This window comes from Ochotona princeps, chromosome 1, assembly GCF_030435755.1.
Source record: "Ochotona princeps isolate mOchPri1 chromosome 1, mOchPri1.hap1, whole genome shotgun sequence".
NCBI lineage: Eukaryota > Metazoa > Chordata > Mammalia > Lagomorpha > Ochotonidae > Ochotona > Ochotona princeps.
The window spans coordinates 46,315,580-46,342,344 of NC_080832.1; the positions used below are offsets into that span (position 1 = coordinate 46,315,580).

The 26,765-nt window shown below is 41.4% G+C and overlaps 1 protein-coding gene across 1 annotated transcript; it reads right to left on the reverse strand.

Moving 5' to 3' along the window:
- Nucleotides 1–17,888: 17,888 nt before the first annotated feature.
- On the reverse strand, nucleotides 17,889–19,950 carry CALHM6 (calcium homeostasis modulator family member 6). Its single transcript, XM_004580304.4, has 2 exons — nucleotides 19,290–19,950; nucleotides 17,889–18,374 (listed from the first exon to the last, which is right to left on the reverse strand). The coding sequence occupies exons 1-2, from the start codon at nucleotides 19,806–19,808 to the stop codon at nucleotides 17,952–17,954; spliced, it is 942 nt and encodes a 313-aa protein (XP_004580361.2). The 5' UTR covers nucleotides 19,809–19,950; the 3' UTR covers nucleotides 17,889–17,951.
- Nucleotides 19,951–26,765: the final 6,815 nt, after the last annotated feature.

Genomic DNA, 26,765 nt, shown 5'->3' on the forward strand with positions numbered 1-26,765 from the left:
AATTGCTGGGTCAGTTCTACCTCCAGTCCTGTCTTCTACACAAACCAATGGGTGTTGCAGCCCAGCATGATCCTGCCCAGCACACACTCGACCCTCATGTAAACCAGTGGGAGTTGCAGCCTAGTTGGAGCGACCTGCAATAACCCCCACCAGGCCCGCCTCCTGCCCCAGTTCCGTGCTTGCCAGTATGTACAGCAGGCCGGTCCAGTCTTTCCTACATCCCATTCAGCTCTCATACATGTCAATGGGCGTTAACTTGTATGAGAGTGCAATGTTTATTCATTTAGAATTTTTGCTCTCATTTATATCCCTAAAAATCTTCCCCCAAAATGCTGTGACCAGAACACTTAAATTTGAGGTGTACTTGACTGAATAAATAATCTGAATCATGTCATCAACACACAAAAGTATCCTACAATACAATCAAGAATCTCCTGAACTCTGCAGAGAACTAGTTAGAAGTGACAGTTACAATTAGTGTCACCATACCAATTAAAGTTGGTATGAGTGATATGGTAAAGATGGATGTCGTCTAGAACTCAGAAATCTGAGGATACAGTTTTGTTTCCAGTGGCTTCAGTTGATCTGATTTCATGACTGTTGCTGGGAAAGGCATGTTCTCTCTCTTTCACTCTCTCTTTCTCTGTTTCTTTGTCTCTCCCACTCCCTTTCTTCCTCACTCCATTTGATCTTTCATGTAATCGGAAGTGATATGTCTCTAAAACTATTTAATGTGTTTAAAGGGCATAAAGGAATACTATACTCCAACATTTGAGGACTTCAGAAGACGTGGGGGAAATTGTTTCTTGCCTGCTCAGCTCTGGTTCATGGAGGCAGCTGCAGCATTCATGCAAGACCCTTCACACATAACCCATGGATCAGGAGTAGAACCTGGCTGAACAAGATACCTGGTATCTGTCTGCACGTTCCTCGCTTGTTTCTCTTGGCCCATTACAACTCCCCAGTTGAAAGTTACATGTTCCTCTTAAGGAGCATAGTTTGATATTTTCAGAGATGCTGTGTGCTGCAACTGGTGATGGTTTAGACGTGTTGTTTGTTTTCCATCCCTGTTTCTCTCAACCTGGAAGAAGTCACCTGACATTCAATTGTGTAATGCTTGGTGACCTGTTTATCTTGAGATTTTGGCTTATTGTATCAGTATGCACTCCATTCTGAAGGATAAAAAAGTGAAGCATAAAGAAAGTGCTATTCATTAGATTATAAGGCCCAACTACATAATTTTTAAGTTTTCTATTAGCCACACTACATAACCAAAAGTAACTATTAATTTTACTAATGCATTTACATATATTATTTATAAAATACTATTATTTCTTTTTTTTTAAAGATTTATTTATTTTTATTGCAAAGTCAGATATACAGAGAGGAGAGACAGAAAGGAAGATCTTCCGTCCGATGATTCACTCCCCAAGTGAGCCGCAACGGGCCAGTGTGCGCCGATCCGAAGCCGTGAACCTGGAACCTCTTCCGGGTCTCCCACGCGGGTGCAGGGTCCCAATGCATTGGGCCATCCTCGACTGCTTTCCCAGGCCACAAGCAGGGAGCTGGATGGGAAGTGGAGCTGCCGGGATTAGAACCGGCGCCCATATGGGATCCCGGGGCGTTCAAGGCGAGGACTTTAGCCGCTAGGCCATGCCGCCGGGCCCCAAAATACTATTATTTCAACAATTTATCCATATTAAAATGACTGATGAGACCTTTAATGTTCTTTTTTATACTCAATCATGGAACTCAGGTGTGTATTTTGTAGTTTGGGGCACAAAGATAATGTATTCAAATGACACCACTAGATCATTACTCAAGCTATTTACTAAGGAGACCTGGAGAATACCTATTCATTATTTACAATCTCCATCAATCAGAAATATTTTCTCAGCATCCTGTATGCTTATTTATTGTCCTCTCAAATCTCTTTTTAATACATAACTATTACAAACCTGAATCTCTTTAGTGATTGGAGTGAACTTTTGTGAGTAAGTGGAAAGTTTCCTCTTATCCCTGTTAACAGATGATCAAAATACAATTTTGGAAAACCAGGTGTTTGAAGTAAGAGAATAATATTACAACATTTGTGATCAAAGAGACTACTTCAATCAAGATTGACTACTGTTTTAACAAAAACCTGCTAAATGTTAACTACCACAGCAAATGGCTAGCAGATAAAATCTTGTCCACTATTAAGTCTCCTCCAAATGGGATTGTAGACTATGACTGCCCATGCTAATCACTACTTCCTCAGAAGCACCAAAGGAGTTCATAGCATCCTGGGAAGTAGACAGGACACAATAACCAGTATTTTTTTTACTTTAAAAGAAGGAGCAAATTATATTTAATCTGCCTACGTGCATATTCCTTGAAAACTCTTCCCAGTTATTGCACTTCCTCATCCTGGCAAATCTTTCAGAACTACACTAGACATGACTAGTGTTAATCAATAGTGTCTATTGCAAGACATTAGTAGACAGAAAAGAGATATGTCAGACATGAAAGTATTTCAAAAGACTGAAATATAGAATTAAAACATAAATTTATAAAATATAAATTTCCTAGGAAATTTTTGAAGACCCATCATAACTCACTGGTCAAAAATCTAAGAAACAATACCCAGTTCTCCAATCAGCTAGCTTCACCTTTAGATTGAAAACAATTTTAGCAAAATTTTATTTTTCAAGTGCTTCATTAGGAGATAAATCCAAATTGGAAAGCCTTCAAGAAAAATAAAAATCAAGAAATCAATATCTTGGATTAATTCCATATTCTTTCTTACACTTGAACTCCATCTTTCCCAATTATGTGTTTATTTTTTCCTTCTGTTTCTTTGTTTTCTGTTTTTTCTTTCAGCAGTAATGTTGTCATCGTACCCCTCTTTTCCTCCAAGAAATCTTTCTGTAATTCTGTACTTTCCCCTATCTTCCATTTTATTTCTTTTAATTATGTTTTATGTAATGGACACTTGGTTGTTTCCTATATATTTTCCCCCTCCTCATAAAATGACATTGTTGTGCTTAGCTGCCATCTGTGTAGTTAGGTACCCCATCTACTTTAGAGAAAATCAGCTTCATTCCCAGCTCTACTGCTATCACCTATGTGCAGTGGCTCATTCCCAGTTTAAAACCACTTTCTTTTCAGTCATATCTAAGATATTTGCCAGAAGAAAACCATTTGTTCTATCATGATCCAATCACTGCCATTTTCAATCTGTGGTTATGAAATGAGTCTTCCCCGTGCCCAGCCCCCATGTATGTCTCTGTCTCAGGAAATATGCTGCTTTGATTGTTGTTGACATAGGGGAGAAATAGATGAATACATGGAAAAGAAGAAAATTCCTTGGCATTGTAGATTTGGGCTTCTGTTATTTGCATAAGCCTTAGAAAAATCAATGCCTGTCCTAAAACTCCCATTCCTATTAATGGCAACATAATCAAATTGATTTCATAACAAATATGTGATGATCAGATAGTTTGCAACATTTTGGAAAATATCAAAGAGAATAAATTGTTTAATACTACATTTTCTGTATGATGTAGAAATGACATAAAATTTGAATTTAAATATCTCTTCTCACAGAAAAGAGTGCAGTAGGGAGAGAATAGAGACTCGCTCATGCTGAGCATCCATTCAATACATAAGACCCAAAAGAGGGAGAATCCAGAGAACAATGACATCATTTTAAATTAGTGAAAGCTCCTACGAGAAAAAATTACATATTTCAAGTCCTTTCTTCAACTATTTCCACTAGAAATTTAAATCATATCAGCAGTCACTTGAGGATTCCAAAGGTAGAACAGTCCTTTGATTTCAGGAACTACTTCAGTGAAATAAATCTTTCAGGCAAGCAGACTATACATTTACTGACTTGCTATTTCACTATATTGTGGGGATTGCATGGATTTTGATGATTTACAAAAGGAAATTCTAATTACCAATGGCATGTCTATACCAAGCAATATAATCACCTGGAAATGCTGTTCCCTAGAATTTGGTATCAATGAACACTTTGTCAAGTGCCATGCATATTTGGTTTGCCATTAAATTATCGCAACAGTCTGTGGGGCATTATTAAGTTTATATTTGAGAGACAACATGGGAGAGAAAAGGGAATGACTAAAGATATTTGCCAGTTCTTTGAGTGCTTTAAAATGTGGGGATGATAAGATGGCTTGCAAAGATCTAATATCTGGAATTGAGTGAGTGAAGGGGTCACAGAAGTAAAAGCCACTGAAGAAAACAAGGTAATAATCTTTGGATAGTCTGAATTTGACAAGGGACAACAAGGGAAGAAGAGCACAAGGAAGGTTGAAATTGTCAGTCAGAGATGTAATTATGAGAAACTGGTAGAACCAAAGCCAAATCTCAAGAGGAGTAGAGCAGTTGGAACATCAGATGCCACAGAAAAGCCAAGAAAGTTTGGCCAGAACAGAATTTAAAATTAGGTAAAGAAATTACATAGAAACCTTTCCAAAGAAAAATGTATACATAGCCAAAAATAATGAGTAAAATAATGAGTAAAATAGTTAATAACTAGGGAAATGTAGCTAAAGGCACAACGAGAAATCACCTCACAGAGAAGTGGCTATAATCAACAAACCAGAAAGTAAGAATCATTGATGAGGATGTGGAGAAATCCAATTCTTGTAACCAGTTGATGGGAATGTAAATTGAAGTATATTTTATAATAGGTATTATCATAATTCTTCAGAAAAATTAAACAGAGAACTATAATACAATCCAACAGTTTCACTTTTGATTATGTAATTGACAGCAATGTACTGTGCTCCTGTGTTTGTATTATTGACTGCCGGAGTCCAGCTCCAGCCAAGTTCGGAGCTTGGGAAGGGTGCGTGGAGTCGGCGATAAAGAAAGACACAGACACTGACACTTGGTGCATTCTCACAACAGCCCAAGAAAAAGCTGTCCTTTTTATTTACTCAGACACCTCACAAGCTTCTACACAAACAACTAATTATTCTGTTTTTACTTCAAGACTAAGGGGGCATGTACAGACATTTGGTCGCTCCATCTGCACTTCAGGGCTAAGCAAGTGCCCCTAAAGATAATTCTGCAAAATACTGTATTCGTATTCTTCAAAGCAAGCCATTATTCATTCTCCATCAGTAGCCATGGAGTAACAGCCAGGACTCCAAGGCCAAGGCACATGGGATTACCTGCTAATTAGTAGTACACTCCTACCACATTCTTTTTCTACAATTTACCCATTTATAATGGGAAAATAGATTACAAGGGAAAAAAGGTAAAACCTAAAATAAAAGTTTCAATATTAAATCCCTCTACGACTATAGACTCTACAATCCCATAAACAATGAAACAATAATCAAAAGCATTTTTCTTTCATAAAAGCATCCTTAATTCCTCTAACTAAAATTGGCTAAAACAATTACATTTTCTGTATTCCAAAATATTGCAAAGACAGGCTAGCCTTTGAGATAACAATAACTATATTTATTGCCATAGCAGTTTCAGCTCTCATTCCCATCCCTTGCATTAATATTTAGGATATTTATCAAGCCCCTTCCCAGAAGGAGTGCTACATGTCTGGGCCAAATTCTGAGGCAATGGTTAAGTACCCAATAAGGTGTCCAAAAATGGCATGGGCTTAATTGTGCTCCTGTGTGTAAATTGTCAAAGGCCCACTCACCAAGACATTATCAGTGACATTAACTCTCAAGCTCACATCAGTTGCAAGAACCGTCTCACAGGGGCAAACAACAATGCCTCAATAGATTACAGACTTCTTAGCAGGGTGCTTGAGTGTCCATGCAACCAGGGAGTGAAACAGCGTCAAGGTGGTCAGAGAGACTTCCGCCAGGCCTTGCCTAACAGCTGGAAGCTCCCCCAGGCCTTGCCACACAGGGGAGCTGTTCTCTTCACACCTTTGTGTCATCCACACCCTCTGCACAGACCCCAGCAATTGACAATAACCAAAATGTGGAAGCAACTCATGTGTCGACAAGTGGATGAATATTCTAATAAATCAAGTTTATACACACAGTGAAATATTATTTACTCTTAAAAAGAAGGGAGAATCTGTTGTGTGCTTCAATATGGATAAATGTTAAAACACATTACAGTGTATGAAATAAGGCAGTCTCAAAAAGATAACATACTGTAGGACTCCATTAAATAAAATGTCTGCAAATAATCGAATCCATGGAGACAGAAAGCAGAATGGAGATTGCCAAGGTTTGGGGAGGGGGATGAAAAGGGAGGAATGATTGTTCAATGAATTAAACATGGTGAACAATTCCATAGATGGATTTGATGATAGTTATTTAATAGTGTGAATGTATTGTTATTACTGAAATGTGTACTTTAAATTTGTTAAAATGAGAAACTTCATTTTACATGCATTTTACCATAACTCAAACAATTGTAACTGATGAGTCAAATGTCTACTATAAAAAATTGAATAAGCAAACAAATAGAAAAGATACCTAAGGGGCATTTCAATTTTGTATTATGTACAGACTTTATAGAAATCCTATTGAAACACACAAAAGCATTATGAGAAATCCCAGGTCTTAATTCTGACAGGATATTTGATGATGTTAAGAAATCTTTATCATTTGCTAAATGTCCTGATGGCACTGTAGGATTTTTTTTTAAGTGTTCTTTCTTTTGAGATATGAACTTGCCAATTTACACATGAAACGGTGTGTATTTGAGCTTGGTCATGGAGAACAGTGTGAATACAGATAAGATGGGAGATCAGCTAATTGTTGTTGAAACCGATTTACTGGTACATTCTATTGTTTTCTTCACTTGGTTTATTCTTGAAACTTGCCTTAATAAATACTTCTTTGTAAATGTTGACAACTGTTAGATTTATGTGTATGGTGGTTCATTATAGTACTATTTCTGTGTTTATATAATAGTCATAATATGGAATAACAATAAAAAATTCCTTCACCAGAATGATTCATCCATATTTAAAGGTCTCACCAATTTCTTTACTGCTTCTCCATTTCTTCAGTGCTCAGGATAAGTAAACTATGAAGAAAGATGAAGCTGTGTAACCTGCCCTCTGTCTTGCCTCAAGACCTTGCTCCCAGTGCCAGGGCATTGCTGAGCTAGTTTGTTTCTTGGATATACAATGTCATTTATGCTTCTGTGTTTTTACATTAACACCTCGTAAAAATCCATCTTCCAAAAATCTTTGCAGTATTCATGTTCTCCAAAAACCTTCCCTTGTCACTCTTTCCAACTGTTTAATCATCAATTTATATCATACCTCATCCCATCTCCATCTAATGAAACATTCAGGAAAACTGACGCCCATGTATTTCAGTAAAATTTACATACAGAAATCTTTGCACAAACCCCATTACATGATAATTATTGAATGTAGTCCTTCCCTGATCCCACTGTGCTGTGACAGTGTAATACATACCAAATAACTATTTATTAAGTCCAACTAACTTTTATGACAATGCAGACAGAAGAAAAGTAATAGTGCAGGATAGCTGTTCAATGATTACAATAATGTTTTACACTATAAATCAGAAAGCAGAGGAACCACCAGAATTGATTAATGTGGTCACTACTGATTTTGTTTCAACTCAAAGTGTTAAAAAAATCATCAAAGAACTTATTAATAACACATCATAAGATTATTTTGATCAGTTTGTAGAACACCAAATTTTAAGTAAAGATTGATGCTATCATTGAGATTCATTTTTTTTAAAGATATTCATTTCTGTTGTTACCCTCTTGGTAACAAAGACCCTAGATTTCTGTATCACTGCTGTCATTCTTTGCCACCAGTGAGCCATTCTGCCCAGTGCATAACCGTGAGGGCAAAATTAGTCTATCCTCTGAAGAAAAAAGTTCCAAAGAATTTGGGGACAAACTTTAAATCATGAACACTATTTAAAATTTTTTTTCAGAAATTTTCCTGTAAAACACTTTGGACTCATAGGATAATTTTTCTGTTTTGGCTTTATTTTAACTTGCTTCCTTTCTAACCCTGTCGTTAAGCACTAATTTTCTCAGGGGGGAGCAAACTTCACTGGAGGCGTGCATACTCCGATAACTTCCAGATAAAAAGTGGGTAGGGAAAATGATTGCTTAACTGTGTAGAATCGGGACTGAAAACTAAGGACCAAGGGTTTTACGCTTTTGACCAGTACTACGGGTGGGTGTTCATTTACCTTATTTGAAAGGCAGAGTTAGAGAAAGAATCTTTCATGTACTGGTTCACTTCTCAAATGGATAAAGTAGGTGTGACTGGGACAAGTAAAAGCCAGAGGCCCCAAACTTCTTGCGAGATTCCCATGTGGGGTATAGAGGCCTTGGGCCTAGGGCCATTTTCCTGAGCTTATCCGGATGCATTGACAGAGAACTGGATCAAAAGCAGAGCAGTCAAATCTCCAATCATTGTCTATTTTGGATGCCAGCATCAAAGGTGTCAGCTTTACCCACAATGCCAGCCCCCAATTATGCTTTTATTTACTTATTTATTTTATTGTAAAGTCAGATATACAGAGAGGAGGAGAGACACAGAGGAAGATCTTCCCTCTGTTGATTCACTCCGCAAACAGCTGCAATGGTCAGAGCTGCACCAATCCGAAGCCAGGAGCCAAGAGCCTGGAGCCTCCTCCAGGTTTTCCCATGTGGGTGCAGGTTCCCAAGACTTTGTTAGCGTGTCCTCAGTTGCTTTCCCAGGCCACAAGCAGTGAGCTAGATGGGAAACTGGGCTGCCGGGATACAAACCAGTGCCCATATGGGATACTGGAACATGCAAAGCAAGGACTTTAGCTGTTAGGCTACTATGCCAAGCCCCCAAATTATGTTTTTAACCTTGCTCCCAGCCCCATCCAGCAGTAACTAGTGCTGTTAATTCTGAGCATATTGAAGATTTCATATGCTAACACATTGCTTTTTTACACTTTCCCATTTTTGGCTTGGGTTTCAGATTCTCTGGTTTGTTAAACCAATCAGTTATCACTTTCATTTTTGCTTTTGAGCTTCTAAAATTGTATTGTTTCTTTCTTCCTCTTCTATTCTTTCATTGCTTTATGCGAGTAAGATAGTTTGTTTTGAGTGGGCACCTGGTGCAGTGGTTAGGACACTGGTTGGCATGCCCACATCCTTTAGCCAAGTGCCTAGGTTTTAGTTCTGACTCTATTTCCCAGTTCAGTCTCCTACTAATAAGCTTCCATGGCCCATGTAATTGAATCCCTCTCACATGGAAGAGCCAGGTTAGTGCCTTGTTCCTGGTTCCACCAGATACCAGATGCAGCTCTGGTTATTACAGGTGTTTGGAGTGTAAAGCAATGGATGGGAAATGCCTCACTCGGTCTCAGAATTTCAGATAAAACAAACAAATCATTGTGCTTTGAAAAGATCACTTTGGTTTATTTTATTGTGGAAGAATGTGTTCTTTCAAATCAATACTTTATTCTAAAGTAATTCTTTTTTATTTCTAGTAATCATGTTTACGAGGCTAATTTTTTAAAAGATTTTTAAAATTTGCATCTGTGTGTTTGCAAAACAGAGTATTTTATTTACTGGTTCAGTACCCAAACAGCCATACTAACTAACTTTGGGCCAGGCTGAAGCCAGAAGCCAGAGTTCCATCTGAGTTTCTCATGTGGGTGATAGGAGCATAGGCATTTGGACCATCTTCTGCTGCCTTCCCTGGCACATTAACAGGAAACAAAGTATGAGGTAGAACAGCTGTTACTCAAATTGATACTCTGATGTGAGATACCAGAGTCACAAGTGGCAGCATAGCCTGATGCGTAATCCATAATACCCCAGACATTACTTTTAATAGGCAGAAATTGCTGCTATCCAAATTGGAGTGAGCCTAGAGAGGAATAAATGGCTAGATTTTGAGAAAATAAAATGACCAGCTTAAAGAATAAACTTGGGGGAAAGCACCGCAGTATAGAAGGTTAGGTCTCTGCCTGAAATGTTGGGATCCAATATGGGCACCAACTGGAGACCTGGTTGTCCCAGTTCTGCTCCTAGTCCCTGTTAATGTAGTTGGGGGAATAGTGAAGATGGACTTTGGGCCCTTGTATCCACATGGGAGACCTAGGAGAAACTCCTGGCTCCTGGCTTTGGCCTGGCCCAGTCTTGGTGGTTGCAGACATTTAGGGAATGGGTGTGGGAGTAGGTGAATCTCTGTCTCTCTCTTTCTCTTTCTGTTTCCCCATCCCTTCTCTGCAACTCTTCTTTTAAAGCAAATTTCAAAATAAAATAAAATAAGAGTAAATACAACCATACATCTGCATGGAGAATTAGGTGGCAATATCTGGAATAAATGTGCTTCTGAGCTTGGGAAGGTTGTGAAATTCTATTGGCAGGTACAGAGAACTTAACAGGAACAGTTCTGTCAGCAACAAATCTTGAGCAGTGCTGGAATTGGAGAATAAGTTTAGAATTGTTTGGATTTTCAAGAGAAAAGACATCTGTTTTTCATTTTATGCACCACCCTCTCTCTAAATTCTTTCAGTTTTCTCTAAATATGCCTAGACACATGATGCTTTAGTCTCCCGAAGTAAACTGTGGTTTAATAAATCCCCAGTGTAATCATTCACTCACTTGGCCAATGAGACAGGTTGTCCCAAACTCAACAATGTTTCAGACCTGTGATTATTTAAATTTGTTTTTAATTAGCATGTAATTGTTAAGAAATATTTGTTTATTTACTTATTTTTTACTTGAGGGGCAGAGTTACAGAGAGAGAAAGAGAGACAGAGATGTTCCATCCACTGGTTCATTGTCCAAATGGCTGCACCACTGGGGGCTGGGCTGTATATAAACCAGGAGACCAGAACATCTTCTGGATTTGCTACATCGGTGCAAGAGCCCAAACTCTTGAGCCATCCCCTACTGCCTTTAATAGGTACATGAGCAGAGAGCTGGGTTAGAAGTAGAGCACTATTACAGGATGCAAGCAATGCATATGGAGGTTTAATACACCATAACACAGACCCAAACATGCGATTTAAGAAGACTGTGAGTAAACCAAACAGTTGGTAGTCATCTGCCTATAATTATTTGTATTCTGTTGAACCTAAGCTGTAGGTGAATACTCCATGAAAAGAAAAAAATATATTATTTCCGTCATTTCCATTTTGATATTTTACTATCTACACAAAGGTATTAAATATGTAAGTGTAGTTTGTTCTTGTGCTGAATCCGATTATAAGAAGTGGATTTCAGAAGGAAGCCGTTTGGTCAAGAGGTTTTTCAGCCTAGGACATATGATGGTATCTGGGCTTGATTTCCAGCCCATCCTCCTGATTCCAGCTTCCTGCTGATGCACAGCCTGAAAGGCAGTGGTGGTGGGCATAAGTGATTGGGTTTCCTGCCACCTACTGGGGAAGACCGGGGTGTTCTACCGCCCTGTCCCTGTCGTTGTGGTGTCTGCAGAGCAAACTGGTGGAAGAGAGCATTCTCTATTTCTCACCGCAAATAATACTTACAGAAATAAATTAGTACCACGCAAAAAGTTTCAACATATAACATAATAAATCATCTGATTTATGAACACTTGGCTTAAGGTTGGAATTCATATCTTTTTGAGTGAAGGGGCTCAAAGACTTGGGTCATATTTCAATCCGTTCCAGTCCTAAGCATGGAGCTGGATCAGAAACGGAGCAGCCAGTACTAGAACTGGGCAGCATGTGAGATGCTGGCACTACATGAGGAGGATTAGCCTAATGAGCCATGGTATTAGCTCTTCATAATGTATTCTCTGAAATACAGCATCTGATGACTGATTTTGCAGTTTGCACCTTGTGTCTTAAAATTTTGTGAGACTTAACAGTTTTATTTTTTAAAAAAATAAGGATATTTTTACTTCTCTATTTTAGAGAAATAACTGATTTTTAATTAAAAACATTTTAATCAGTTTTTGTTTTTTGCTTACAAAATGATTTCGACATATTTGTTTTAATTGGTCAATTAATTATATTTGCTTTACAGAAGAAAAAGAGAACTTCTTTCCTTTGGTCTACTCTCCAAATGTCCACAGGGGCTGGAGCTGAGCCAGGAACTCTCCCCGGCTCTCCCACAGAAGTGGCAGTTATACCCACCCAGACAATTGAGGTATCACTTCTGCATGCCAGGCTCTGGATTACTAGGAAGCTACAGTCAGGAACTGGAGCAAGAACTCAGATTCAGGTACTCTGTTGGGATGCAGGTAAGGGGGAAAAAATCCTCAAATCATGTTTTTAAAATTTTTTCTTCTGAAAAATCTTGCTCAAGACAGAAAAGATAGAGTTTCACTATGATGCAATAAGGCATAAAATCACATAAAGTCATAGGAATTCAAGAAAGAACAGTATTATACAGATGTACAGTCACATGCTGCTTGAAGATGAGGCTATATTCTAGGAAATATCATTAGAGAACTTAAAGGTTGTGTAAATATTAAGGAGTATTACACAAACGTATATTAAGGAGTATTATACAAACGTAAATGGCATAGCTTTCTACACACCTAAGGTATATGGCACACATGCATGGTATAACTTATTGGTCCTGGGCCCATGATGAGCAAAGCAATATGAGATCAAAGTAAACCTGAGACACATGAGGCTGACTCTGGTGTAACAGTGTACAGTAGACTTTATTTCTTATAAATATAAGAAGTGCTCTTTAGTGATAAAGGCAGAATATAGCAAATCCATAAGGCAGTAACAGTTATTTATCTTCATAATCAATTATTATGTACTATACATAAATACACATGTTAAAGTCTTACTTTTAATTTGCATATTTCAATCTTACATGATAAGCAGAGAGAGGCAGATTTTTTTTTAAAAAGTCTCCCACCTGCTTGCTCACTCCTCAAATGCCCACAGCAGCCAGAGTTGGCTGGGCCAAGCAAGGGGTACAGAACTCAATGTAGGTTACCCCCAAATGTTGGCAAGAAGCCAGTACTCAAGCCATCCTGCTGTCTCCCAGGATGTGCATTTGGAGCAAGTTGGATAGGAAACGGAGAAACCAGGACTCAACTGGACACTTGGACACGAGGTGCAGGCAACTCAACTGAGGACTTAATCACTACGCCAAACATTCAGCACTTTGTTATATTTCTGTAACAACTGAAAGTGCACTGTTTGCTTACATAAGCATCACCACAAATATGTAAGTAATGCAGTGTATTAACATTACAGCTCCCATGTCACTAGATCAGCTCCAGTATGGTCTTACAGAATTACTCTTATGTATATGGTCTCTATAAGGTGGAAAGATAGTAACATATTTTGACACAAGCTTTAACGAATGATCTTAGTTCCAAAACAAAGAGAATTCCCTTTAAGACCAGTGTCCAGTAAAAGCTAAACCGAAAGTCACTTTGTTATTAACCACAAAATCATTTCAAAATAGAACAACAACAAAAAGATTAAATAGCCATTTTCTTCGAAGATTGTAGCTGAGGAAAGGGAATAAGGTTTAATCTTTTTGGTCCTTAAACTAACTACTAGCATGACAAAAGTTTGACTCCATAGCCTGACAATGGATTTTCAAGTTATGCAAAAATGATGCAAATCCCATACCATAATTGAGAATTCCTGGGATTGCGCTGGAAGTCCCAAGGTCTGACTTACTTCAGAGTTAAGATAGCACTTTAACATTCTTCAGACTATTTTCAAAAGACTCAGTGCTCCCAGTGTTTCCCTGTATTGATCTTTAGATTAAGGTTTGAGTGCTAAAGAAATTCTCAGTGTCCTGGTGACACTTCTTACTGGAAACACCATTCAAGTCCTGGGCCATGGGAGCATCACCATCACAGAGCCCACTGTAAGGGGGAGTTCAAGCCCTGGGCCCTGACAGTATGGCGTCATGGAGCCCACAGGGAGGGAGGAGTTGGCAGGCAGAAATAGACTCACCTATGCTCAGCCACCATCGCCTGTGTCCCTAGGATGCCTTGACCCCTGCTGAGGAGACTGAATTTCAGCATGGTGAAAATGTATAGAGAGCATTACCCATTTACTAGGCAAAAAGGATTAGCTCTGGTATCCTCAAAAGGTTCCTTCAGTTTGTAACGCATCAAAGATTGTTAAATTCAGGTTCAGTGCAGTAGCCTAGCAGCTAAAGTTCTCGCATGCCAGGATCTCGTATGGGTGCTGGTTCTAATCCTGGTGACCCCTCTTCCCATCCAGTTTGCTGCTTGTGGCCTGGGAAAGCAGTTGAGGACGGCCCAAAGCTTTGGGACCCTGCATCCGTGTGGGAGACCTAGAACAACCTCCAGGCTCCAGGCTTCGGATCAGCACAGCTCCAGCCATTGCAGCCACTTGGGGAGTAAATCATCAGATGGAAGATCTTCCTCTCTGTCTCTCCTCCTCTCTGTATGTCTGACCTTGCAATAAAAACAAAATAAATCTTTTTTAAAAAGATTGTTAAGCTTTAGTGTTAGGAATAATGATCAACAAGGAAGCTACTCATAAGAACCCATAAAGAGGCAGAGTAAAGGGAGAAAGACCAGAGATCCTGCAAAGGGACAGTAACATTATACCTTGGGCCAGAGGCCAATGTAGGAAGTGTCTAGTCATGGAACTGTCAGTTAAGCCAGGTCCAAGGTTGAAGAGTCAGTTTAGAGGTATTTTGAGAAGTCACAGACTTTGTCATATGGATTAATCCACATTTATTTCACAGAGTTTGAGTTTATTGGGCTTAAATCATTTTGCCTAGAATTCCCTGGGCAAAATTACAAATAGGGGCAATGGTTGCCTGAAAAAACTCTACTCCATCGAGAATTAAAAGTCACAACAGTAGTCAAAAAAGCAGTGGCTACGAAAGAAGAAACGAGCGAAATTTCTGGACAGTGAGACCCACAGACCCTGGGACAGACACTCAAAACAATATTAATGCAACACAGAGCGTGTGCAGGAAACTATTGGCAAGAGGCCACGAAGGAGACAGGATTCTAAGATGAGCAGTCGGAGGAAGGAGGCTGGCGCTTTTCTCAACTCAGTGATGGTAGAGAGCATCTGGTAAAGGTCTGCCTGAGTCACTCTAGGGGGAAAGTCTCCAGGAAGACATCTGAGAAGAGCCCAGGAATTCAGAGAGGTTGTCACCCAGTTGTCCAACTTCAGGATGAAAAATGGAATGTTGGAGGTCACTGAGGATGTCTGAATTTTTGATGCTCACAAAGGTACACAAAGTGGCCTGTGTTACAGTGTAGCACGCTAAGCCTCCACCTGCAGCACAGGCATCCTGTATTGATAATGGTTGGAGTCCCGGCTGTTCCACTTCTGATTTAACTCCCTGCTAGTGAACATGGGAAAGCAACAAAAGATGGTTCAAGAACTTGGGTCCCTGAAACTATACAGGAGACCTGGAAGACGTTCCTGGCTCCTGTTTGGATTGGGCTATTTCTGGCCACTATGGCCATTCAGGAGTGAACCAACAGATGGACGATGTTCTCTCTCTCTCTTTCCTCTTCTCTCTATAACTCTGCCTTTCAAATGTATAGCTAAATCAGCTCTTTTTTTAAAGAATGCAAAGGGATAAAAAGGGGAAAAGCAGACCCAGAAATGAAAACAGTAAAGGGGCCACCTCGAATCACTTTGTCTAGAGAATCTCGGCTCCAGTTTCAGTTGTGTTTTTATTGGCTAGGAGAGCTGAGACTAGCAACATTCTGTTCCTGATTTGCAAGTGTGAAGGATTTGTTTCAGGAACATTGGACAAACCTGTGGAAGTGGAATGGGGTAAAAGATGCAAAATTGTTTTGTTGAGTTCAAAGCCCTCTTACCAAGTGAAGGCCCTTTTAAAACTTTTCTAACTACACAAGTAATTTTCTGATTCATTATCAAAAACTTCACAGATCAAAAGTACACACGGTTTTAGGAAAAAATCTTCTGTATCAATCTTACTCTTTAAAAATAATTTTAATGCAAAAAAATCTAATACAATAAACTGTTATATAAAAACATGGGACAGCATTTAGTGAAAACTACAAAGTAACATTTGCAGTGTGAGAATATTTTGTAGACCCAGAGTACATAGCTATATCTGGGAAGAATGCATTGCAAAGAAGTGAGTAGCTTTGTTTTTACTTTACACATGTCTCTACCATTGTAATTTTTCATCTTTAACATCTATATTTTCACAGTAATATTAAAGATTGTGCAAACGAAAGTGGAGCCTAAATCAATAAGATAAAGATGAAAATGCTAAAGAAGATCTTAAGTTTAAATGGCAGACCAGAAAACAGTTCTGAAAGGGAAAAATACACAAAAGTCACTAGGAATTAAAATAAAAGAAGTGAAAATGAAAGTAGGAACAAAATGGTTTTGAAAATTTTTCATTTAGAGAATAGGAAAAAAACTGATCCCATGGTGTTTGCCATGAAATTTTTTGCTTTGTTTGACTGTCAACAACAGGCTGTTCGGCTCTGCTGACCAGTCCTCTCCTCGGTCCTGTGCAAAGAAGGGGCAAACACAAGTTAACACAGGAGTCTGCCATGGGAGAAAAAAAGGCTACGTGTGAGCAATGCTCAACTGTTTCACAGTTTAATGTCTTATATCCCTTTTTTTGAGAATGCAGAAAATAATCATAAATTTGAGAGATGGGCAGGAATGATAAGTGAAAGTGTACCTGAAAAATACTAGCTTTATCAAGGGATGAAGCTTTTATCTGTAGGTATCATCGCTCTCATCAAATCCTTATGTCCTTTCCATCAACAATTCTGTCATGCCCATGTACAAAATTTATCATGAACCTATCACTGCTTCCAATTTGATCATCATCAATTTATTTCGAATTCCTTCCTGCCTATTCCCTCCACGGTGCCCACCTCCTTATTCTGTGTGGAAGATGAACGTCCTTCAAATCATCAGATGAAGCCAAAATCTTTCACATGGCTTATAGATCCAACATGGTCTGTACCCTGCTCATTTTTCCATTTGCCTTTTATGGCTTCAAACTCAGTTAAGATCTTTCCCACCTGAGAGTCTACATGCACAGTTCCTTTTGACTCAAATGTTCCTCTGTGGTAAAGATTTCAGTTTCTCAGCACATGCACAGCCCACTTCCTCCCATCAGATCACAACTGATATTTTCATAGTATTTGTGTGATGCCCATCTTATCCGACGTCTCCACACCACAGAACTTACTGCAGAATGACAACAATATCTATAACGTTACTCTATCTTTGTGCAGTCTTTGAATTTTCCATAGTGAATAGCTGTAAAATGTTTCAATTGGTCCTCCAGACTAAAACAATAGCCATTGGCTGCTAGTATCCTATTGTTCCAAATTTCACATTTTGATAAAAATTTGCTTTCACCAGCCCCAGGCATGGAAGCCACCTGGGGAGGAAACTAGTAGATGAAGATCCATTTCTATGTCACTACTCTTTTCTGTCACTCTGCCTTTCAAATGAATGATTTTAAAGTTGTCTTGGTTTTCATGATTCACTTTTGTAATCACTGCAGAACCCCAGAATGCAATAATTATTACAGCAGGTTCAGTACCACAGTACTGACTAAAATAGTATAATTGTTTAAGTTCCTCATAGTTGTTGAAAAGAAACTAAACTTGAAATTAATTCATAATTAAGAATCCAATTAATAAAGCCCAAAATCGATTGTTCTTTCACTGTTTTATGTTGTTGTTGTTGTTATTAAAGCCCAGTTCTGTTTCGTCTTTTTTTTTTTTTTTTGGAAAGCTCTATTGAAAAAGATTATTTGCCAAGAACCCTACAATAGAAACATAAGAGCTCTCGTTTCATTTTTCCACTACAGGTAAATCATTTTTCCTCCAGGTTTCTGTTTGTTTTTGTGGTTGATTTTTTCTTATTTGTTGAATAATTAATGCAATATATTAATCCCCACATTCTAATTTCATATCTCTGTCTAAAAATGAAAGGGAAAAAGCAGTTCCAACAATATCAAAGTTTAGTTTTTAGAAGGTGAAACACAAATACAGAAGGCTTTTTCTAACACTATAAGTTGTTAGTGGTGTGTATAGCTGATGCATCCACAAAGCCAAGGACAGGAATCACTGCATCACCTTCAGAAGACGCGATACTCTGACGCCCCTCTCCTCTATTAACATATTTGTGCAACATGCTATAGTACTGTTCTTTCGGATTGAACATATATAGTGATGAAATCTGCTGCCAGTCTTTAATGCTGGGAGTGCTGCATTTCTCTGGATGAGAGCCCTCAAAAAAACATCTGACGTTCTCTTTGGCCAGTGCTGTTGCATGCTCTGTGGCTTCACTTTTGAGGGTCCGTTGTTCCTGCTCCAAATAGATTTTCCAAAATTTCAGCTGCAGAAAACTAACTGGAGATAGACATCGGTTGATTGATGTGAAAATCACAAAGACGCTGATGATGACTGCTATCATGATCCAGCCGAACACCTTAAGAAGACAACAAAGACAATTTAGTCACTTTTCTTGTAAGAAATTTTTAAATCCTCAGATAAAATTTGGACTATTCATCAGTCACAAAAAGCAATGGTTCAGAGACAGTGTTGCAGCACAGCAGACTAAGCATCTATGTGTGACTCCCCACTCTCTCTGAAGGAGAGTGAAGAACAGATATGCAGAAAGAATCTTTCATCTACCAGTTCACTCCCAAATGGTCACAACAGCCCAGCCTGGGCCAAAACCAGGAGCTTAGACCTTCGGGGTCTCCAACATGGATGGCAGAGGGTCCAAGCACTTGGGCCATTTTCCCTTATCTTCCCCGGTTTGTTAGCAGGCAGCTGAACTGGAAATGGAGCAGCTGGGACTGGAATAGTATTCATATGGGATGTCTGGTTGCTGGCAGAGGCTTAACCTGATATGCCACAATACAGGTTCCAAAAATAATTTTTAAAAGCTCACACAAGAAAAACCAACCAATCAACCAAACAAAAACACCTGGTATTTGTCTTAATCCATTAAGATTAAGACGAATTGCAGTAAGCCCCTAACTTCATAGCACAGCCACAGTCCTAATCAACTCTCAGGCTCAAAGAAAAAACCCTTAGAACTCAGAACGTCTACAAACTCATTTGAAGGTGCCTTCATTCTAAACGATGCTGAGCTTTTTTACAAGCTCAGAAGCAATGGTATGGATGATTCTAGGGATAGGCAGACCTATGTTGGTCTAACAATTTCCCCATTTTCTACTGCCTGATCAAACACCTTCACCGAGACTCAGTGCATGCCCTACAAAACTAGGAAAACAATAGTTTAATACGGCAATTGTAATACCTAAGAGGACTCGGGAGCAGGTGGAGGGCCTAGCATAGACTCAGACACAGAGTGAGGCTGTGCCCCCCCACCAACCTGCGACTGAGCCTTGAGCACCTTCAGATGGCTCTGCATGTCGGAATCCTTGGCTTGGGAGCAAGGCACTTGCAGCAGCTCTTGTTTGCACTCGGAGTCATTCTTGCACAGATGAAGCACCACGCCCGGGATCTCGCTGGCTGCACACTCGTAGAAGGAGCCCCCGAGCAAAGCCATGGCCATCCAGGTGAGTGGAGCGACCGTGGCTCCGGCGCTGAGCTGCGTGCACAGTAACGCGCAGCTCAGCCCGGAAGTGCACCTCTTATGGGAGACGCAGCAGCCGGTCAGTAGTCGCCAGGTTCGTGTGCTTAATAAGTAGCCAAGGAGCAAGAGTACCAAAGCCGGCACCAGCAGGAAGACCAACCCATAAGCAAGGTTCCAGTTGGCAATGCAGGGACATTGGAACACCACAGCAGAGAAGAGGCGCTCCCCGCCGGCAGTCAGCAGCGTGATCAGGCCATAGCCCAGCGTGCTGTGGTGCTTGGTGTACAAGTCCAGCACCGTCTTAAATTTCTCCATGGGCCTGCTACCTCAGGGAGCTGTGCACAAGACTCGGTTGCTCGCCGTTCACTGTCTTGTTTGTCAATGCTTTGGGTAGAGTAGGGTCTGGGACTTTCCACTCTGGTAGGAAACACTTTCATAAAAGGAAGAGAGCTCCTCCAGATATCTAAACTTTCACTTTCTCATTTCAATCAAACAAGCTACAATTACCAGTGAGACCCTAGTCTGCACGTTGAACCTTTGGCCTCTCCAGTACCCACCCTTTTCCAAAGGCACACAGTTGGTTACTTTTATCCCCAGTCCAAGAATTCTGCCAGAATAGCAACCTCATTCTGATTGTAAACCTTGTTTCCCCCATTCTGATAATGAACCAGGGAATTTAAGATAAAAAAAAAAAGGTGGGGTCCTGAGCGGTGGCGTGGCAAACTAACCCTAAGCTTGCAGCACTAGCATCTTGTATAGCATGCTCCACTTCCGATCCAGCTCCCTGCTTACAGCCTGGGAAAGCAGCAAAGGATGGCCCAAGGCCTTGAGATTGCATGCACATGGGAAATCCAAAAGAAGTTCCTGGCTTTCAGCTTCTGACCTGCCCAGCTCTGATTCTTTTGGCCATTTGGGGAGTGAATTATTGAGAGTCTTACTTCTACTCACCAGCCTGAATTTTCTCAGTACCTGCCATTGGGTCCAGCACCCTGCCATTCACAATACAACCTCTGTGTCAATAGATGATTCTAGTGCTTGATCTAGTAAAAATATCTAAGCCCTCCAACTTCAGCCTTGATCTGAAAAGATGAGAACATCACTCAGAAGTTCATCCATTAATGAATACTTTTGGGAATCTATGATTATTACACCAATTTGCTTTGCCTTTAAAAAAACTGAGTGGAAGATTCTCATCTTAAACACTCCAGAAAACTCAGGATTATTTATGTGTTCTGTCTGCTTGCTTGAACTGTGGCACGTGGTTTCTCAGCATTTGTGCTAGCAGCATCATGATTGAGTTTCAGAAACCCAACTCATTTCTCAGAAAAAGAAAGCAGAAGAAATGTTGAAATGAAATGCATGCTCACATTGTGTATCTAGAGTTCCTTGTAATTGTCTTCCAGTCAGCTAGTTTGCAAACATGAGAACGCGGCTACCATGAGAATTCAGGATAATTGAATGAAGCTACTTGGAATAAAATTACTAGATTCCAGCAAATATCAAGCCTACCTCACAAAAAAAAAGAGTAAAACAAAATGAGCACTTAAGTATCTTGCATATCTCCCAAGTGCAAACATATTGGATGCAAAATGAACAAATTTAGAAACCTGACACTTATAATCTACATTTTTCTTACATTTTTCTTATATTAAAATAGGTGTTAAAATGTTTCTTTCGGGTGGGCTCCAGGAAGGGGCATCCTGCTTGGATTCCTACTCCGCCACCATGTGCACGTGGTGAGCTGTCCCCAGGCCTGCCTGGGTTCTGGGGCTGCTTCCTTCGGGGTGAGTACACTGTGGGAGAAAGTCTCCATGACTGGGTAGGTCCGGGGCCCACCCACCGCCCTCATTGGGCGGTGAATGGGATTGGGGAGGGGCACGATCTTGGGCCTGGGGATTTAAACTTCCAGCAGCCAGGAGGACGCTGGTGGGCTCCAGGATGGGGTGTCCTGCTCGGATCCCGACTCCAGCCACCATGTGCATGTGGTGAGCTGTCCCCAGGTGGCCAGTGCGCCATTTGGCGCCAGGCTCTGCCTGCTGGCCACTTGGCCAGGGATCTCTGGGGTATTGGTTGTCTGAATCGCTGCTTAGGTAGCTCTAGGTTGATCCCACTGTGCTTCTGGGATCTGAGTCAATCTTAAAGATTGCCAATGGCAGTAACTCTTCCTTTGAAGAACTTGTAATCACTTAACAATGCTGAGTGGTGAACATCAATTCATTCAAAAGCTAAGGCTTGGGGCTTGTCCAGCAGGATATCCTATTACCTGACATGATGATGGATCAGCAAACAGGTCACATTAGGCAGGGCCATGACATTAACTAGCACTCGAGAACCATATTTGGGGGTAGATTCTGTGCAGGATGTGTTGGCCACACCCTGTGGAAATTCTAGCCCCACTGGTAAGCCCAAGAGTTTGGGTGGTTTTGGACTAAGGTAGGTGTGACCAAGGAGCCTGCCATCAATCACAGGTAAAGGAACCCACAACAGTCTGGACTGGTCAAGGCAGCAGCACCCAAATGTGCATCCTGAATAGGGTGTGGGGTGGGCCGGGCTGCAACATTCACCAGCTCATACATGGCCAAATGGAAGGCCAGACTGCGCCGGGCACTGGCCTAAAACCCATTGGCACGTATGAGAACTGCGGATCAAGTGGATCAAGTGGAGGAACTTGGGAAACACTCCTGGCGAGTCATGTGGTCCAGACCTGCGGGTCGGTCAAGCTAGACAAAGTAGCTCCAACATCTGGCTAATGTGTAAATTGGTAATGGAACAGGATGTACTGGGCAGGACTGAGCAAACCTTAGCCTACAAGCGAAACTAGAAGCCAGGATGGAGCACAGGTCATGCTGAGCTAAGCTCTTGCACCTACTGTTCTATGTGAGTCAAGGATGCTAAGCCACAGTGTCTAAGGCAGAGGCCAGGACAAGTGAGGGACTGAGCCAAGCTGAGTCAGAGCAACCACTGGCAGGCACGTGATCTATGGCTGGGAACAGGCCCAGACGGGGAGCTAAGGGGACACCATAACTGGGTTGAGGTTCCCACCAAGGAGCATTGCGCTGGAATGAGGGCTGCATTCTGGTCAGGATATGGTTGTAGTCTCACTTGCACAAGTGTGAGCTGGGATTAGATGCACCAGGCCAGGCCAGACCCCAACACTGTCTGGTGTCCTGGAGAACCAGGTTAGATGTGGGACGGACTAGGCTAGGTCTCAACCCCTACTGAGCCATGTGTGAGCTGTATGTGGGTATAGACGAGCCATGGCTGGGCTGAAACATCCAACAACAAGAACCAGAATGGGGTGAAAGCCAGCCAAGAAAAGCCACTATTCCTGCTAGGACAGGAGGTGAACTGAGTAGGGCTGGCTCATGGACCCACTGGTATGCGCAAAATCTGGCATTGGGCGGGGTTCTGGTGGAGGAGTCTGGGCAACTCCTCTGGCAGGACACAGTACCTGCAGGTAAGCGCAAGAAGCATGATAGGAAACAGCCCAGAAGAGGCCATGGAGTTTCCCACTGCCATACATTTGGCATGGGTCGGGGGCAGACCAGACTGAATCAGTTCATGTCATCCACTGGTAAATCTGAACACCAGAACAGAGTGTGGGTCGAGCTAGGTCTGGTCAATATGTGCACAATATGGAATGCCAGGGTGAGGTTGCCTGTACTGGATGTGACTGCAGCACCCAACCAGCACGTGTGAGAACCAGGAAGGGAGGAGGCGGAGCCAGCAGGGGGATTAAGGGGCTGGTCCAGCCAGCTACTCCCACTGGAGAGCATGGGCTGGGATGGGGACAGACCAGACTAAGCAAGGCTACAACACCTGTGGGCCTCATGTGGACTAGATCAGGGAAAAGCCAGGCTGGGCAGATTATTCCTGCTGGTGCAAGCATAAATTACAGTGGGTGAGGGTTGTTTGGGTTTAGTCACAGCATCAGCTGGCAGAAGCTGGCACTGGGGGCTAATTCTGTCAAGTCAAATCACAGAGCCACCTGGAGAGTGCATAAACCGGGATTGAGAGAGTCCCGGGAGGGAAATAGTGGGTTCCTCCCTCTTGGGTTACTACTCCCGCAGGAGGGCACGAAAACTAGGACAGGGGCTGGGGTGGCTAGAAAGAGAGGCACTCAACAACATCCGAGAGGGCTGGATAGTTGAGCTGGTTAGATAGAACTAAGCTTTAATACCCATTGACAAGTACCAGAGCCATATGGGATGTGGGACAGCCTGGACTAGTCTGCTATACATACTGGCAAACTAGGGTAGGGGGTGGGCCTCGTGGGGGTTATTGTGGGTCGCTCTGACTAGGCTGCAGCTCCCACTGGTTTATGTGAGGCCCGAGTATGTGCTGGGCAGGACCAGGCTGGACTGCAACACCCATTGGTTCCAGTGCAACTCGGGACTGAAAACAAAACCAACCCAGCAATTGCAACCACCAGCTGATCGGGGTGATGGACTGTGCCGGGCCCTGTGCTTGCTAGAACATACAAGAAACTAGTCTGGGAATACCTCAAAGTTTCTTTGGGGATCTCCCCAATCGAACTGCTGGACTCAGAACCCTAACCATCAAAAGACAGAGGACAGAACAAGTCAATCAACCACCTCAGCTATATGTTGGCAGCAAAATACTGGGCAAATGAAGACTCTGTGATGGACTGTGTCAATCCGTGGATTCTTCAACGACCTCATCATGCTTGGAGTGGCAAAACTGGCAGCGATTCATAACGGGTGAACTATTAAAACCACTTGAGCATGTATCTCAGAACATGCCCCACATTCGGGACTTGGGATGGGTGGGAAACTGGGTGGGGCTTCTCCCTCAATATCCCCCTTTACGTCAGATACAAGAAGGAAACACTATGGACATAATAGTCTTACCCACTTTCCTATAGCCCCAGAACCTTTTTACCATAATTAACTATGTAAAGATTGTCAAAAATATAATAAAAATTTTAAAAAAAAGGTTTCTTTCCTGTCAAACACTGGCTTTTAAAAAAGTGTCAAGATTTTAAAAACAGCTTTATTTAGATAAATTCACAAATTATATAATTCTTCTATTTAAAGCATAAGTTTAATAATTTTTAGCATGTTCACAAAATTGTGTCATCAATTTTAGAAACTTATCATTACATAAAAAGAAACTCCATAACCATCAGCATTCATTTAGCATGTATTTTTCTTCTCTCCTCAACCTCTCTTCCTCCACTCCCAATAATTGCAAGGCCCAGCAACCACTTATCTTACTCCCTGTCTCCATACAGTAGCCTATTTGGGGAATTTTTTTTCAATTTCCCTTTTATCTAAGTGTAATTGCACATCCTTTAGCAAACATCCTTTTCCTGTGGTCTATTGTTACAAACGCATAACAGCAGTTTAGAAAGGAAAGGGATACTTTTAAAGTTTCACTGTTGTCTTCCCACGGGAGGAGTAGCAATGTGAAGTTGATATCAGAAAGCACTGGCAGTGTGAGTCTATAGAAAACTGCAATGACTTCTTTTCCAGAAACACAGCATCTTTGTGACTGCCACAGAACCAGGCTGGAGGACCACCACTGCCTTTTAGGACAAACTCACCTCCCAGCACCTCTCAGCACTGCTTCAGGCTGGCTTTTGACACTTCATATGCTACTCCTTCCAGAAGCCATTCCCTCCTCTTTAGGAAGTCTTTGCTGAGTTGACACAGATGGATCAGATCTTGTTCCGTACATTCTTCTCCCAGGCCACGTCTGCATCTTGGGAAGGCTTGTGTAACTGATAACATTTGTGCCTTCCTGTTTCTTATTCCTGTTTGTTATAGCAGTGGGTTTATGAGATCCAGCCTCTTGTCTTCATGCACTGTCCCCAGGCTAGCTACTCTTTGACTCACTCGCTCCACTCTTGAGATGCCAGTTTTGTTTTACCTGCTCTAGAACAATGATCCTTCCTTGCTCCAACATCTTTGCACATAAATCTATCTCTGCCTATGATAATCTAAGAGTTTTTCTCACCCTTTAAATTTCAGCTCAATGGTCACTTCCTCAGACAGACCTTCCATATTAGTCAGGTTGAGCTTTCTTGTACTGAAACAACCCTCAAATCTAGGTGGTTTCATATGATACATTATTTCTCATTTACAAAATATGTTCCAGTGAACCTGTCATCCATGCTACTTTACTATTTGGTGTCTCCATCCCATCCCAAGGTCTCCCCCAAAATAATCACAGCAGGAAAAGTGCTGAAGGGTCTCTTAGCACCCCATAAGGATGTCAGCCCCATCTGCAGCCCACCTTACTGCCAGGGCACAAAGAAGATGGAATTTTCCTCTTTGCCAGGAGTGAAGAAATTATTTCCAGTGTCTCCATAGGGCACTTTCCTGTAACCTTCTTCTCTCCCAAAGAATTCACTGGTTTCCTTCCCAAAAGAAACAACTCTAAAATCCAAGCTGTTACAACAATAAGCTCACAACCCTAACACAGGATGTCTGAACAGCATGTCTATGTCATTTCTTTATGTGGTCCCTCTTGGTTCACACACAACAACACACTAACAATGATAGGTTCATCTGTTCCCAAAAGACAGTGCACAATGGCCAAACCAGGCCAGGAAAACCACAGAGAGCACTCAAGCAAGGGATAGATAGTACATAGCTATAGGCAAAGACTAATCTGTTAAAAATCACACATGGGCAAAAGCCACGTAGCTCCCTATTCTGGGATAGCAAAGTGTTCGTTGATTTTCAGGACTCTACCCTCTACAGGTTCTTCTGGTATCTCCCTTGGCCACATAGTAATGGGTACATATCCTGCTTGGGGACTGAGTAGTTTTCCAAGTCTATGACCTTCTTGGGTAATGCGGGAAGACCATAGGCCCACTGGAGCTCAAGATCTCTTTAACTATGAATCTCTTCCCAAATACACTAAGACTGTTATCTATTTGATTCTGAGAAATTATGTCTGCCAATATCCACTGCTCTTTTCAAGTGATATTTTCTGTTCCGCTATACTTTTTAAAGGTTTATTTGCTGCGCCTGGTGCAATGGCTCAGTAACTAAATCCTCACCTTGCATCCACCAGGATCACATATGGGTGCTGGTATATGTCCCAGCTGCTCCACTTCCCATCCAACTTTCTGCTTGTGGCCTAGGAGAGCAGTAGAGGTTGGCCTGAAGCCTTGGGACCCTGCACCTATGTGGGAGACCCAGAGGAGGCTCCTAGCTCCCAGCTTGGATTGGCTCAGCTCTGGCTGTTGTGGCTGTTGTGGAGTAAATCAGCAGACAGATCTGTCTATCTCTCCTTCCCTCT